A 17,025-nucleotide genomic window follows, 5' to 3' on the forward strand; every position below is an offset into this window, starting at 1 on the left:
GCAGCAACCAGTGGAGATTGTGGGGATTTTTTTCCTATATATATATATATGTATGAAAAAGGCTGTGGAAATGAGGAACTCCCAGCTCTTTGGGAACAATGCCCATATTCAGTATGACACAGAACCTCCTTGTGCTGGATTAGAGAAGTTACCTCCATGTAATAGTACTTTTTCTTCCTCCTAGACCCCTGTCTCCTTAAAAGCATCTCCTGTAGTTTCAAAGGCAAAAAAAACAACGAGATTTTCTGAAACTAATAACTTTGATCGGTTTGCCATCAGCTATGTTCCTGTGAAATTCTGGAGTTCTGCTGTTTTTTTCTTTATTGTTTATTTTTGATGCGAATCATACTTCTGACAACATCTTCCAATTTAACCTGAAGTAACATACTGCAAATGTCATACAGGGGAATTTGTGCCTTTGATTTCTACAAGGAGTGATCAAAGTGTCTAATTGCCCTGGTTTTAGCTAGGGTAGAGTTAATTTCTTCTCAGTAGCTGTTACAGTGCTGTGTTTTGGATTTGGTATGAAATGGTGTTGATAACACAGTGATGTTTTGTGTTTTGCCAAGTTGTGTTTATACTAAGTCAAGGACTTTTTTCTCCCCCTTGTCTCATGCTCTGCCGGTGAGGAGGTGAGCAAAACAATCTAGGAGGGGAGTGTAGCTGGGATAGGTGACCTGAAGTGACCAATATGCCACACCATAAAACATCATGCCCTATACATATAAACTGGGACAAATTACTGAGAGGGTGGCTGATCTGTATTCAGGAAAGGCAGTCTGGCATCAGTGGGCGCGAGTAGTGATCAATTGCATTGTGCACCACTTATTGTTTGTTTTTTAGAGTCATTAATATTTACCATTGGAAAAAAAGTAAAATACAATAATAATTTTTAATAAATTGTTCTTATTTCAACGTGTGAGTTTCATGTCAGTTTTTCTCCCCATTCCATTTGCGGTGGGGGGCGAAGAAAGAGGGGAGCTGATTGAACAGCAGTGTGGTATTTAATTTCCATCTGCACTTTAACGACCGCAGACCCTTTCCTGGGTTTTGGCACCCAAAAACTGTAGTGTGTTGACCCTGACTGGATGACAGGCACTCACCAAAGCTTCTCTATGCTTTTCTCTGCAACTGGACAGGGCTCATGAGTTGAGATAAGGACAGAGTGAGATGACTCACCAAATGTCATCATGGGCAAAACAGGCTTGAATTAGAGATATTACAGTAATTTCATGACTATAAGGTGTACCCTTTTGACTAAAATTTTGGTCCGAACCCAGAAGTGCACCTTATAATCCAGATGCGCCTTATATATGGACAAAGTTTGGAAATTTGCCAACCTGGAAGTGCAAGCTGTGAGCCGAGCTGGGACCTGCAGGAGCTGCAGCCACGCGGGGGGAACCGGGAACCGCGGGAGCCTTGGCCGCTGACTGGGGGGATGCCGGGACGCGTCGCGGCTGTGCGATGGGAGCCAGGAGCTGCGAGCCATGCCAGCTGGCGCCAGGGGTGGGCGGGAGTGCCGGGGTCTGCAAACGGGGGGGTCGCCTGGGGCGGTGTTTAAAGGCTACACCAATCTGTGAAAAATGTTTGCAAATTGAGCACCTGCCAGTAATTCGTTACTTTGTGGTACGCAGTGCAGCTCCTCGCTGAAAAAAAAAAAGTGCACCTTATAATCTGGTGCGCCTTATGGTCGTGAAATTACAGTTATTTCACAAATACAAGCCGCACTATTTTGACTAAAATTTGGCCCCCACACCGGAAATGCGGCTAGTACTCAGGAGCGCCGAATATGAGAATAATTTTCTGACATTTCCACCTCCAGAAGTGGAAACCGAGGTGTGGAGTCGAGCCACTTGCCAGTAAAAGCCGGCATTTCGTGATTGTTACAAATTGTTACTCTGTTGCGCCGCGGGTGGAGCTACTCTGTGCAGGCAGCACAGGGGGTGGGGAAGGCGGGCAGCTCTCTCCTGCTTAGCCCTGCAGCTCGGGGGAAGGCGGGGCTCTCTCCTGCTTGGCCCCACGGCTCGGGGGGCTCCTGTCCCCGCATGCCGCTGCCGCAGGAGCAGGCAGGCTACATCCCCGCGTCCCATTGCCGCCGCAGGTGCCAGCGGGCTCTGTGCCCCCACTGCCGCCATGGGGCAGCGCCGGGCTGGGGTGACCGAGCCCAGCGGTGGGCGGTGGCCGGTCCCGAGCAGCAGTGCCAAGCTGGGCCACCCAGCCCTGTCGGCAGCCCCGAGCCCTCATGGCCCGAGCCAAGCCAGTAAACCCCGCCCTGCCACGGTTCTGTTACTAATTGGCAACTTCGTTGTACGCGGGTCCTCGCTGCGAATGACAGAGCGGCTTATACTCGGGTGTGGCTTATTTATGGACAAAAACCAAAATGTTTACCAACACCCGGCGATGTGGCTTATACTCAGTGCGGCTTGTATTTGTGAATTTACTGTACTGTAATTTAATTTATTGTTAACAAAATGAGAGCAGGCTAATGAAAAATTAAGTTAGACCTTAAAAATACCTTTCCCCACCCCTACATTTTTCCCAGCTTTACCTCCTCCCTCCCAGGGGTGCAGGGAGATGAAGAATGGGGATTAACATCAATTAACAAGTTGTTTCTGCTGCTGCTCAGGGAAAGGACTCTTTTCCCTGCCTCCAGCATGAGGTCCCTTCCATGGAAAAGGCAGTGCTTCATAAACTCCTGCAATGTGAATCCATCTACCAGGCTATAGTTCTCCATAAACTGCTGCACTGTGGATCACTGTTCCATGGGTCCTTTGAAAACAGCCTGCTCCAGTGTGGGTCCCCCATAGGGTCCAAGTCTTACTAGGAAACCTGCTCCCTCCTCCAGATGGGTCTGCAGGTCCCTGCCAGGAGCCTGTTCCAGCAAGGGCCTCCCACAGGTTCACAGCCTCCTCTCAGGCATTTACCTGTTCCAGCTTGGGTTTTCTCCATGAGCTGCAGGTGGATCTCTGCATCCCTGTGGTCCTCTATGGGCTGCAGGGGCACAGCTGCTTCTCCATGGTTTTTACCATGGACTGCAAAGGACTCTCCACTCCCATGCCTGGAGCAGCTCCTGCCCCTCCATCTCTACTGACTTTGGTGTCTGCAGAGTGGTTCCTCTCATGTGTTCTCACCCTGCTCATCTCTGGCTAAAATTCTATCTGCACAATAACTTTTTTCTTCTTGAAAATGTTATCATAGAAGCATTAGTACCATTTCTGATTGCCCCAGCCTTGACTAGCAGCGGCTGTCTTGGAGCTTGCTGACATTTGTCTGGGCTGGAATTGGCTGTGCTATCAATTTCTCATGGAAGCCGCTGTTGTAGCCACACTGCCCACCAAAACCTGGCCATGCAAACCCAATACACTATAAAGCAGTATACAGTTCAGTTTTGTTTCTCAAGTGTTTCATCCCCTGTTTCAGACTTCCAAGTATGTGGACTAGTAGATTACTTCTCTCACTAATTTCTGCTGATTAATGCATGTTACCATTGGAAAGATTTTCTGAAAGTCCAGACTAAGGTTTATTCCTGTAGTCTCTAATTTATTGTTTATGGATGTCAGTGAATTATCTTGGCTTTACACTATGGGTAAGACCAACAATATTTCCTGAAGCTATTCTTAAGATCAAGCTGACCATGAAGCCCCAGTGGGGATAGCCTCTGAGCACCCAGACTGGTGTGGTCAGTTGTTACGATCTGGGTTCCTTGGGACTTCTGTGGAGTTTTGGGTAGGTCTGTGTGGAGACTGTACATGAAAAGTGCCCTTGATTTTTATGACTGTTAATATACCTCTCATGTAGTTGTGTTGTAGTTACTTTTGGAGTCAGTAAATCTTTTGCCTAGAGCCATGCTGAGTTGCTTAAAGCCACAAAGAAATCTTATGATTCCTCTTTACCATGTTACCTTATGCATTGCACCATGCTGGGAAACTTTCTCAGCTGATCTGTGGGTGGAAGTCTGGCACCACAATGGTCCAGCCATGGGAGAGCTTTCTGCTTCTAGGTGCTTGTGCTGCTAAAGCTCAGCACAGGTGTTAGTGTTGAATGCAGACTTATTTGCAGTATTTCAGTATTTTAAGGATAGTAAGGTGCAAATGGGAAATGAAAATGAAGAAATGTGAAGAGCATTTGGAGGTTTTCATGGTCTGGTGAAATGTATTTTTATTTCTGAATAGGTAACTGATATTTCCCAAAAGTCTACCAATGAACGTGAATGTTCTGTACCTTCTAGAAAATATAATGGCTGTCAAAGGCTTTTGGTAGCCTCCTCTGTTTTTCTACCTAAATGTTTTTTAAGTTGTAGAAATCATAAAATACCCATTGCAAATATGGTACTGATGGTACTGACTTTTTGAATTCTGTCACCAATTAGAAATTCCATAATTGCATTTTATTTCAGTATGATATGTCAGCTACTGTGGAAATAATACTACTTTAAACTAGTGTATGCTTCTTATGCAGAAAAGAAACAAAGGGATTTTTAAGTTAGCTTTTAAATTGACTGCTGTGATAGGACACTACTTAGGATATTTTTAACTGGTTTAAAATGAACCACAGCTAGTTTTTATGTAGGTAAGACCTTAGGTCAGAAGACTGTTATAGACATTATTCTGTATTTCATTTTAAAAGAGAAATTATTGAGTGAATTGTGAAATTATGATAAAAAATTAATTGCAGTGGCCATATCCTGAGAGGGAAGAGGTTCCTCGCATTCTGTTGTCTTCCACACTTGAGAGTGGAAAGCTTGTGTTATAGAACAAGAGTGAGGATGATAGAGCAAGTGAGAGGACTTTCATGATACTATTATACTGCTAAATATAACATGATTGTTAAATTGTACTATATACAAAAGTGTACTGTTACATTATTTTATGTAGATACACTACTATATATAATACCACTGTTATTTTAAAAATTATTTACATTTCCCTTTAAATTATGACTCAAAAGCTGAGTGAAGGTCTGATTTTATTCTCCTTGCTTCCAGCCTCAAGAAACAGCTTCAAGGTTTCACACGTTCAAAAATAAGTCTTTTAAGAAATCCAATATCTGTGGAATTTGCAAACAAGTAATTGATAATCAAGGAATTTCCTGCAGAGGTGAGTAATACATGATATGGTGTTTACTTTTTTGCTCTGTTAAGGCTTAAAATTAGTTTAATATTAATGTTAAAGTTTCTAGGAATACCTGTGTCTGGTAATTGCCCTTGGGCTGAGTTACCTTCGGTTTATTTCCTTCCTTTATACAGTAATGTTCCCTGCTGCTATCAGGGAATTGGCTGCTGTAGTAGATAATTGGACTTGGGTAATCATGTGCTTTTACAACTCGACTATTCAGACAGAATAAGGCAGTGCCTGCGGAGGATCTGTGAGGGACATATGAGTGATGTGTGCACAGTGGATGACGCATGGATCTGGAATTCAAATCAGGAAGTATGTGACCCTTGCTCCCTGAAGCATGAAGGATTTATCTATGTTAATTTGCAAAAAAAAAAAAAAAGCCAGAAAAAAACACAAGAGTAGTTGTCTATTTACTTTAATTTTTCCATTTACATTATGCTGTCTAATTCTTAGTCCTTCAGTCTGATCACTCACAGAAAGAATTAAAGATCTCCTGGATAACACAGACTAGAGATTTTCTGCCTGCGGAATTCCTGCCTGCACCTTAGTGCTGTTTTGCCTTACTCTTCTCTCTTGCTGTGGATTTGCGCATCCTTTTCTCTTCTCTGTGGGATACCTGTGATAAAATTAAATATTGGGAAAGCTTAATAGGTCTTTTCTGCAAGTTGTCCAGGGATAGGGCATTTGATTGCTGGTTCTGCCTTGGTTCATGTTTGACTCCTGTTATTTTATGTTAATCAAACAGTTTCTGTACTTGTTATATGCATGGTTTACTTGCCAGAATGAGAATGTTACTGTCTGTTCATCTAAAAAGTAATTGCTATTTCCACTTAGAGGTATTTGCACCAACTTCAACTTCTATTTGGATCTCCTTCTCCCATCTCCCCCCTTCCATGTTCTTCAAACAACTTAGGATCCCTCTGAGGGTTTGAGAGGGAGGTGTGAGAGGATGTGGAAGGAATTTGGCCATTTTTTGAGCTGTGGTGCAGACTGCAGGTTAACAGATATATATTCAGCATTATAGCTATCATCATAGGAGTGGTAATTATGTATGCATTTCTTAAAAAATGTCTTCTGTCTGTCCTTTTGGGGGTTGGTTCCAAAATTCTTAGGATTTAGTTATTTTCAATTTAGCAGAAATTTTTTGGAAGGAAGACTGTTTAGTGGAGGAACTGCCTAAAGACCCTCTTGATCAGCTTCAGTGTAAAAAGTACTGTACCAGGAGAGAACCAGAACTTTGATTCATAGAATTATTTAGGCCGCTAAAGACCTGTGACATCCTTGTGTCCAAGTGCTAACCCATCACTTCCAAGTACAACACTAAACCATGTCCTAAAGGACCACATCTGTGTGTCTTTTAAATGCCACTTCTCTCCAGCATAAGCCCCATTCAAATACATTCACGTCTATGATACGTCTATGTTTGTATCTAAGTCAGTTTGTGATAATCCTCTCTAGGTTTCTGGGTGCAGTTTTGACTTTATTTCCTAGTGTCTTTTGTTGATGTGAGCAGCAGGCACAGGCACCATTCTTCTTTGGTACTGTTACATTTTGTTTGATGGTTGTTTGATACTTACTGTGGGATGGGAGCAAACAGAAATTAGACAGTGAAGATATGATTCCAAGTAGTTTCAATTTAATAAGAACTCATTTGTATTTTAAATTATGCCATGGACTTCATAAAGCATCATTTTGGAAAAGCAAGAACTAAAAGTTGTCTCTTTCCTTGCCAGCATTTCAGATGCATGAAATATATACTTGAAATATCCTAGTACTCTGAAACTCTTATTAATATGAAGAAAATTAAACTAGCTGTTTCAGAGCCTAGTCCTACAGCTACTGTGCTGCTTCTGGTAAATTCTCCCTGATGTTGCAAGTTGCATTGCAGGGAGGAGAGGAAGAAGAAAAACTTACAGTTAAGAAGTAGTTTATTTTTCTATTAATGAGAAAATCTTCCCTTTTAACAGTTTCTTCTCAAAAAATGACAGCTCTTTGTACAGACTGGAGGTTCCTTTCAGACTATATCTTACCAGTTAAAGCAAAGTTACATGTAAGTGAAATGAAGTAAGGGGAAACCTCCAGCTTGGACAGTATATAGTATTTGCTGTTTTGTAGCAATGAATCATCTACTTGTAAGAAAAAAGCTGTGAGTAGGTGTTGTGTAGGTTTTTAGTCGTATGTGGTAATCATTTTGGAGATGTGTTTTTTAGCACTGTCTTGCAAGTGTGGTGTGTAAAAACTTACTGTGAATAGTGAATGTTTGAATGAAAGGTACCCTTGAATGGTGTCCTTTATCCTTTCATACTTCATTCCATCCCAGTAAAGCATACTCAGTTACAGCTTTTCCACCAAAGCAGTGGCAAAAAGGAAAGAGAGCTGGAGAAGGGGAAGCTCCTGGATATTTTTCTGCATGGTAAGCATGTTTGTGTTTGATACAGATTCTCATTATGAAGTAAGGACAAACAGCTGTTCATTGATTTTGACAGTACTTACATATCCTGCAGTAAGCTGAGGACTGCTCGACTACCCATGTACTACCTCAAACTTGAATGCTCTGGTTTGATTTTTCCCTGAAGTACAGTATAATTTAATTCATGGCTAAGCAAATAATGCATAATAATCTTGTGCGTTTCCATGGTTAGCAAGAGGCCACTAGAGTTACAGAAACCTTTTGATGTTTTTTTTTTAAGATACTTACAGTAATTTCACGAATACAAGCCGCACCAATTTGACCAAAATTTTGGCAGCCCGCCGACCGGGCGAGCGAACGCGGCGCGGGGCGGCCGGCGAGCCCAGCGGCGGCGGCGGCAGCCCTGCCGGCAGTGCTAGCAAACGCGGCGCGGGGCAGTGCTGACGGGAGAGGGGGGCCAGCGAGCCCGGCGGCGGCGGCAGCACCACCCGGCCAGCCCCGCCGAGCCGTGGCGCTGAGCTGGGCCACCCGGCCCCGTCGGCAACCATGAACGGGCCGAGCCTGCCTGGCCCCGCCCCGAGCCAGTAAAGCCCGCTATGCCGCGATCCTGTTACTAATTGGCCAATTTGTGAAAGCTGCGCACGGATTCTCGTGACGAACGAAAGTGCGGCTAATATTCGGGGTGTGGCTTATCTATTGACAAAGACAACAACATTGTCGAGGCACCGGAAGTGCGGCTTATAATCCGTGCGGCTTGTATTCGTGAAACTACTGTACTCTAAATGTTGAATGTTCGGTATTTTACCTTATTTGTAAACAAGCTACTGTAAAGATGTAATTTCTGTCTTGAAATGTGAATTTCTATTTTATTATTTTATATATGTATAATAGATGTTAAAAATTTATTTTCCTTTCCTTTAAAAAAATTGTTATTTATCTTTGTTGTGTTGTGATTAATTTTTAGTGTGAACAGAGAGCTCTGAATCTCTAGACTTCCTGGCAATTAAAAAAAATGGAGACCAGATTTGGGAGATTTGAGTAATTTTAAATAAGAAAGTGTAATTTCACAACTCCTTTGTATGATGAGTGAAATATATGTGAAAAGTTGAAGCACTGTGCAAATGTCTTTTGATGAAACTCCCCTCATCTCCGGTTGACAATTCACCTGTGACTGTGCTTATGGTTGGCTAGTGATCCACTTAATATCTCCCTTCTGGGTTAGTTGGAATTACTCAATTGAAAAAACCCTCTGTATTTAATAAAATTAGTTGGTTATGGCAAGTCAAAATACAATTTTATATTAACACTCATATGAACATGACAAATTGTTTGGGCATAATGTATGTGTAAATATTTGTGTATATAATTTTATGATTGTATTGCAGGTGGTTTTATAAACTCTGTTTTTCAGTAAGTGCTAAGACCAGTAATAACTTATGAGCATCTTCATAATGTGCAAAGCATGTGTCTTGTTATAGTCCTGGCAGACAAACTAGAAAGCTCGAAATAGAATTTGAAATTTTAATTGCCAAATTAGAAAGCTAGAATTTGTATCCTGCTTGGGCTAGTGGCATTACAGTTAGCTAAAAATGGCAAAGAGTGAGTGAAAAAAGAAATCTGGAATCCAGCCCATCTGTGGCGTTGGAAGTTTGGGATTGTCAACCCGTCTTCTCTAGACAAAAGGTGTACACAGTAAATAGCAAGTTCCACTGGGTCAGTAAAATATGCTCTAACACAACTGTACAAGATATGCATTAATATTTCAGTGCAGAGCTTAGCTAGTGAGCCATGGAAACTATGTGCATCATGGAATTATGAATAGGCATTATGTGCATAACAACAGCAAAGACGTGAAAGGGAGGGATGATTAAAGACTTACTGGAGCATATGGAGATACAAAAGAAGTTGCTGTAATCAGTAGGCATTACGCAAGTGGTACATAAGCATTCTGGCTGAACACACCCACTCTGGAGCTGAGAGAGACAGTAAAATTGACATCTTTTGGTGACATGTTGTTACCTTAGAACTAGGGGAGAGGGGAGGAATTTTGGCAGAAATCTGTAAGATAAGTTCCTACTAACTTAAAAATAAAAAATACACAAGGCAGAGACCTCTGTGGAATGTTTAATGTTCACAACTGTTACATGGTTTTTCAGAAAGTTGTCTGTAGAACCCGAGTTTCCTATTTGTTCACCTCAGAAGCACCAACTTAATCACAGCAGAATTTGATTTGTGATTATTTATTTTAAAATTAACAGTTAAACCTTACTTTTAACCTTATCACTCTTAAGATTTCTAAAAAACTGCAACTTCTTTTTATTATGGCTAATAAATAATTAAATAAAAATCAATTTAATGCCCAACTGCACAGTTTTTGCCAGCAAAACCAGTGACTGCTATTTCACTGATATTCCTGCATTTTTATAAGCTTAGCCCACTTGAAGGGAATGTAAAATTCCTAAGGGTGAGTGGAAATTAGAATTATCTGCTTTAGTGGGAAAATCTGAAATGAAATGCTGGTATGTTTAGAGTATATAAATTGAGTGTGATGATATGATATGCTATGCGAGGAGAGGAACCTCAAAATAAATATTGATGCATTTCAAAAACAACTTCACCCGTATAATTGCCTACAAAATGGGGAACAACTACCATGGGAGACAGAAATAATGCATAGGATAATAAAATTTATTTAAAGAAAAGATGGGTGAAGAAAATTGTTGTAATGCTGAACAGTTTATTTTGGTACATGAAGAAAGTTTCAAGACACTACTGCAGGCTACAAGCATAACTCCTAGATATATTCAGGATCGGAACCCTATAAATAGCTGAGATGAAGAGATGTTAACTGATTTTGTGCAACATTTCCATCTATTGTCGTTAATGAGATTGAAAAAGTACATGTGGAAAGCATGCCTGCAACTAAGTACTTGCTCATATCATATTGATGATATTCAGATCATATTGATGATTTCCTTTTCATAGCCTGTATTATGATCTTATCTGATGATGGTCTTTGTCACTTATATTTTTTGTAGGAGCTTAAGAACAACTGTGAATCAGAACTTCCAGGCCCATAGGATTTTACCTGCATAATCTGGCAACATCTGCCTTCTTACTGATTTTGGACCATTTTAAGTTGAATTTTTCTTATTTTTCTTTGTTTTCATATACTGCATAAATTATGCGAAGAGCGAGGATCCATCACAGACTTGCAAGCTCTTGAGGTCTTGCACTGTCTGCAACTGAAGATAGAAGAAAAAACCTGGAGACAGTCCAACCATTTTTTGGGTTTCATGTGGGTTGCTGTCTGCAGTAAACCACAGTCTGGTTGAAATGGTTTTGTTGATGAAATGTTGCAACATGGGGTTATCTTTTTAACTGGAAGGAGGACATCTAAAAATAACCATTGTTTCTGAACTGGAGTAAGTTGCCTAGTTGACTGGCAAGTGTAGCTTAAAAAACTGGGAGAAATTTACAGTATGAGTATTTTTAAAAATGTGGAAGCATTTTCATTGTTGCAATGTTCTGCTTTTGTAAACCTTTTGTGGTCGAGACTTTTCTACAAGATGGGAAGAAGGTGGGAGTAAAAGGAAAAGAAAGGGCATGCTATTGCAGCTGTAGTGCTAAAATATTTTAATAAAGATTTTCCACTGCTGTTGTTGGCAACAGCAAATGGAATATTTCATCTGTGGGAAGGCTCATTCACAACACTGTATTGCCACCCCCCCTAACAAAATGCTGAAGCTCTATACAAATTTCCCATAACTCTGTTAGCCTTCATCTTCAAAAACAATGTCACTGTCATGAAGTAGTGGGAGCAGTATTCAGATGAGGAGACAATGGTTGACTGAGTATGAAAAAAGAACAAAAGAAAATCAAGGATAATATTTCAAGCACAGGAAATGCACCAGCAGATGTTGTTGCTGTAATGTGGCTTGCTGTTAGACTTGTGACAGCTTTGGCATGTGACTTTGGTAACTTTTTAAAAATCGAAGTCCTTACTTTTGCATCAAAGGACTAATATTTCCAGCTAGGCTACACTTCTCCCATCCCCTACACAGAGTGGAGTGGGGGCAGAAAACTACCTCACACGAAATTGCATACCAACTTACTTTTAATGCTACAGTTAACTTCTGTGTGTCTGATTTTCATGCTGCTTTCTTTTTGACTTTTTTTCTGGAGTTGAATTGTACAAACTTGGCAGAAATAGGTCAGCAGAAAAGTGTGGTGGTGCGAGTTTTTTTTCTAATAATCTGATCATAGCAGTATTAAACACTTGTTGAAATAAAAATAGCCAACAGACTACACTTGTAGCAACATTTCATCCACAAAGCCATTTCAACCAGACTGGTTTGCTGTAGCCAGTAGCTCTTCGCGAAATTTTGGTCATGAATAGCCTTCTCTCCTCCTCTGCCCGAAGGAGATCCTGTTGTGGTGGCCATACTTTGCATTTTCAGAAACCAAATCAAGATATTTTAACAAAAAGAAAACATATTTTCCTCAGAGCCAGTGATAGTCCTGATATTTTGAGCAGGACATTTCGTGCAGATGTGAACTGTTCGTCAGTAGCAGTATCACTAGCCTAGATATTAAAATAACTGGACTCTACCACTTCTGTTACCCTCTGACACCCATTTTTTCTGGTATTAAGAGAGAAGTCTGGAATTGGGAACTATAAATTTTAAGTCTTGATTACACAAATCTTTTTATGTACTTGGTTTAGATTAAATTCTGTTGTGAATTTTCAAGGACTCTTCTACCACTGTCAAAACCTATCCTTAATAGCATGTCTGTTTTCCTAAGTTGGAAATGCTGAGGGAAAGAAAGCATCTTTCAAATATCTAAGCCTGTGATTTGGTATCCCAGTTTATTTTGTCACCAGGAAGTTAAAAATATCTAGGCTTGTACAGTGTATGTTTTTGGAACAAGTAATTTTTCTTAGGGATTAGAAAGGCATTACATCTCATTAATTCTGTGTTTATATGCAAGTTTCTACCCCAAGAGTATTCCTGAATTATCTTCTTTCTACCCTTGCCATGCACAGTGTTGTTTAAAGACAAACACACAGAAACCTATCACAGAGAATCACTTGATAAAAGCTGTAGTTAAGTGCAAGGTTGTCTTTATAAACCAACCATATTCACTACATGTGCAGTGTGATTGAATATATAACATATGTCCATTAGATGCTTAAATGTGTCAAGGTGCAAAGCCCTTACCAGACAGAGAAAAGGTTAAGCTCTTTGTCCTGGCAAACCATTAATCATTTTGCGGTTAGTTTACAGCATTAGTTTCTTACTTTGTAAATACATAGCTACTGGTTTTCAGGGAACTTCTTACACACAAGAATGTAAGAAGCAGAACTTTGATTATACAAAACCTTTGGAGCTTAAGTCTAAAAAATATGGTTCACTATGTGTATCCTTCTGTCTTTACCCTGGCAGCAATATTGGTAACTTGCAGGAGTTAACACGTCTTCATTTTCATACAAAGGAATGCCTTACTCTTACTCCCTTTTTCTCCCTATTGTTTAGGAGCTGTTTTGAAGTGCAGTAAATTGACTAAATATGGCTTGGTCTCCATTTTATTACTAGCCAGCTTGGGACAGTTATTCTTGGAGCTGATGCCAGAATCCTTGAACATAAATTTGGAAAGTCTGGTATTTGATGAGAGCTTATGTGTGGGATGCAGACATTCAGCTGTTTTGCCGAAGAACTGAAGTAGCCTTGCAGAGTGTGGCATTAAGTCCTCTGGGCTGTTATAGGCACATTTTAAAAATTGGAATACAGTTAGACTGTAGTCTTCTGAAGAGTTGAGTGCTGTTTTACTTGTAAGCTTTGCCTGAAGAATGCCAACATTCAGTATAAGCTGCTTGTTGAGATCTTTTAAATGTAAGTTGCATGTATTTTCCTTAGCATACTATCAGTCCTGCAGTTATTTGTAGGCTTTTGTATTGCATGTTTGTTGCACTGAAAAGACATGGGTTGCACAGTTATGGTATAATACTACTCTTTTGACCTTTGAAAGTAAATGCCTAGGCTCAGCTAAAACCAGCCTTGGTCTGAAGGGGTGCAATCGTCCAGGCAACACAGTTCTTTGAGGCAGCAGAAATCATTGTATTTAGAATTCATCATAACTGTGGCACAGTGAATTCTAAATAGTGAAATACCAAGCAAGTAAATTTCTCTCTATGAGTAAATGTTTAATTTGCTAGTGTTGGTGAAGGAAGGGATCTCTCACTGGTCATGATGCTGGCAGCTGTAATGGAGAAACCCATATGAATCGCATTGTGAAAGGATGTGCTTGGAAAGGCAATGATGTTTCTCTCCTGTACCTGTCTATATTCAGAAACTCTATGACTGCAGCATGGCCTTATTCCTTTCACTCTTTCCTGACGTGCCTGTGTGCTTCCTTATGGCCAATTCATAGAGCTTTCTTAATAGCTTCATCTCTTTCAAATGCTGCTGCTACTTCTCCTACCCTGCCCCCCCTCATGGCCCCATGTGTGTGTATGTGTTTTGTTTTGATGGTGTTTTTTTGTTTTTTTTTTTTTTTAGGGTTGATTTTAGCCACTGAGCATATGTTTACTTAAAAAGAGACTTCTATGCTTTTTGGAGTATGTGTATGTCTGGGTTTATATATTTGTGTGCATACGTGTATATATCTGTAAATGTATGCACACACACATATATATAACCTTATATTCCTAAAAATATGACCTTATCAGCAAACAAAAACTTGTGATACTTGCTGTACCTCAGTAGGACATACGTAAATTACATAGTATGTTTTGAACACTTGAACATCTGGTAAATGCAAAGAATAGTCCGTTAAAATGGGCCTAGTCATTTAAGTTCTGTTGTTCTGGGCAGAAACTAGTGAAATTCGGAGTTGTCAAGACAAGGGAATTAGAGTTTGGATCAGTTATGCCTGGGGATCCATTTCTGTTGTTGGGACATAGCTGGTGTGCCTTTTTAGGAGCAACCTATGCAATGAGCAGTTTGAAGTTCTCCTGAGAGGGAAGGTGGAGAACCTCCTTTCTGCATCTGAGCACAAAGGAATGCTTTGTTTGCTCCCAGCATCTGCACAGTCAGTGATCTCATTTTGGAGAGCTTATTTCTATCCATTTTTGTTATCATAATCAGCTTTACTAACTAGTGAAGAAGAGAAGGTAATAACTCAGTCTAATCCATGCAAGTACTGGATTTAGATATTAGAATATTTCTGGATGCTGAGGAGTGAAGCAGTCTTTGTGAATCAGATCTATATGTTCAGGGTGTTATAACTCTAAACACCTGAGAAAATACAGAGTTTGTTTCAGTCAGAGAGCTTTGCCTGACTGTATTTAACTAATCACCTCTGGAAGCTTTAGTCTTTGTTTCCTTTGAATCTCATAAATATAGCAATATAGCTTTGTTAAGTGTTCTCACTTTAATTATCTATGGAATTTCTGTGCTGTGTTTTGGTGTTATTTGTGAATTTGAATGAGATACTCCTGAAAGACTCAATCTTGAAGTTGCTGTCTAGGTTAAGTTCATGTCTTACTTCAGTGATTTGTTTCCAGAAAAGAAACTGTAAGGACTATTGTGTTCTGTACATTCAGAAAACATAGATTTTCTTGTACATGGAAACTTTAAAAAAACCAAACAACCAAATCAATGCTTGCATTGCATTTGCAGTTATCAACATCTTTAATAGAGGTTTTGTGTTTTGGTGATATTTGTGATTTGGTTTTACATGAACCAGTAACAAAATCATGGAAGTTGTCATGGAATGAAATCTGTTTTGTATTTCATCTTGCCTCACAGAAATCTAGCTTTAAGCAGCTATAAAGTACAGTAATTTCACGATTATAAGCCGCACTGAGTATAAGCCGCACTTCTGGGTTTCAGCAACTTTTTGGTTTTTGTCCATATATAAACCGCACCTGATTATAAGCCGCACGTTACAATACAGAGTGTGATAAAAGGTATCTATTCTATCACCATCTGTTGAGTGTGAGGGCAGTGATGCTTATCTCAACTGCAGATATTCTACTAATGGGCCATCCATCGAAACCAGACGGGCGTTGTTCTTTATCTTTTCACAACTCATCCTTCCTCTAGAGAGTCATTTTCTGCTAATGGCCCATTGAGTCCCACTGTGTGACTGATAAAATTACTTCATCCCATTGGAAGTTGCTCCAGCCAGGGGGAAGACCCCAACATTTCTTACCAAGATTAAACAGAGGTTTTGGGACACTAAGGGAGCCCTTCCTCCACTGGACTCCAGAGGAAAACTGGATTTCTCCACATCACCACTGGACCTCCGGAGGGAAACTGCACCTTCTACAGGAGCACTGCTTCAACTGAGCCGCATTTGTCACTGCAGGAGGATGCAACCACCATTTAATGGGACTGCTCCCAACACCCTGCCTGACAGGGTGTCAGGTTGTACTCTGACTTTGTCAGGGTTTGGAGTTTGTTTCTTTGTAGTACTGTATTTCTATTTTAATTTCCCTAGAAAAGAATTGTTATTTCTAATTCCCATATCTTTGCCTGCAAGCCCCTTGATTTCAAAATTCTAATAATTTGGAGGGAGGGGGTTTACATTCTCCATTTCAAAGAGAAGCTCCTGCCTTTCTCAGCAGACACCTGTCCTCCAAACTAAAACAGCAACTTTTTGTTCTTTGTCCATATATAAGCCGCACCTGATTATAAGCCGCATTCCGGGTTCGGACCAAAATTTCAGTCAAAATGTGCGGTTATAATTGTGAAATTACTGTAGATAAGACCTTGTCCGTAATATCAGGGCTTTCTGACAGATTTGCATTTTATTCTTTACTTTTTTGTGCTTATCTTTGTTTTTGGAGAAAATCTCAAAGCAGCTTATAGAATAAACACATAGTATGTGTATTTTTAGAGCATCTCAGCCTTTTGCAAAGTTAAAGATTATCATACTGATGTAAAGTATGGATTCTACTAAATAGGCAGTTTTAGTATGTGAAATGACTTAATGAATTTAGCCATTTATCCCTTATGCTGTCATGCAAGAAAACTAAGTTTTTCCTCACAGGTTAAGAGCAGTCTTCCATTTGCTTTAAGACTGATAGAGTTTTTAAGTGTCATAGATCATTATCAATGCTAATAGTGTATTTGTGTTAATGTTAATAAATTTTGAGGATAAAGAAACTTGATCCTGAAAAATACTATGAACAAAAAATTTTGGTCCTAAATTACATATGGGGAAAATAAGTGAACACAGCACGTACAAGATAGAATAGAAGATGTGTAGTAAACATTTTTTTTTTTTTTTTTCCTGAATAGTGACTGGAGCATGAGGGCTTTTTATTCAGCAGTTGTTACACTTGAATCTGAAATGAGAATTTGCTGACCTCACACCTTGGTAGTTGTATCTTTTCTGTTGGGTCTGGCTGCTGTGGAAGCACCAAGAAACAACCACGGCTTTCAACTTCAGTGGTCTGAGGTTACACCCCAGTTAATCTTCCAGTTAAAC

General features: G+C 40.0%; 1 protein-coding gene across 5 annotated transcripts in view; it reads left to right on the forward strand.

Annotated features, from left to right (window-relative positions):
- The window catches only part of TNS3 (tensin 3), a 232,374-nt gene that overhangs the window by 63,272 nt on the left and 152,077 nt on the right, over positions 1-17,025 (forward strand). For all 5 annotated transcript variants that reach the window (XM_033053244.2, XM_033053252.2, XM_033053260.2 and 2 more), the window contains exon 2: positions 4,985-5,096. In XM_033053244.2, the coding sequence (XP_032909135.1) occupies positions 4,985-5,096 (112 nt within the window). The remainder of the gene's footprint in view (positions 1-4,984; positions 5,097-17,025) is intronic.

Source organism: Catharus ustulatus, chromosome 1 (assembly GCF_009819885.2).
Source record: "Catharus ustulatus isolate bCatUst1 chromosome 1, bCatUst1.pri.v2, whole genome shotgun sequence".
NCBI lineage: Eukaryota > Metazoa > Chordata > Aves > Passeriformes > Turdidae > Catharus > Catharus ustulatus.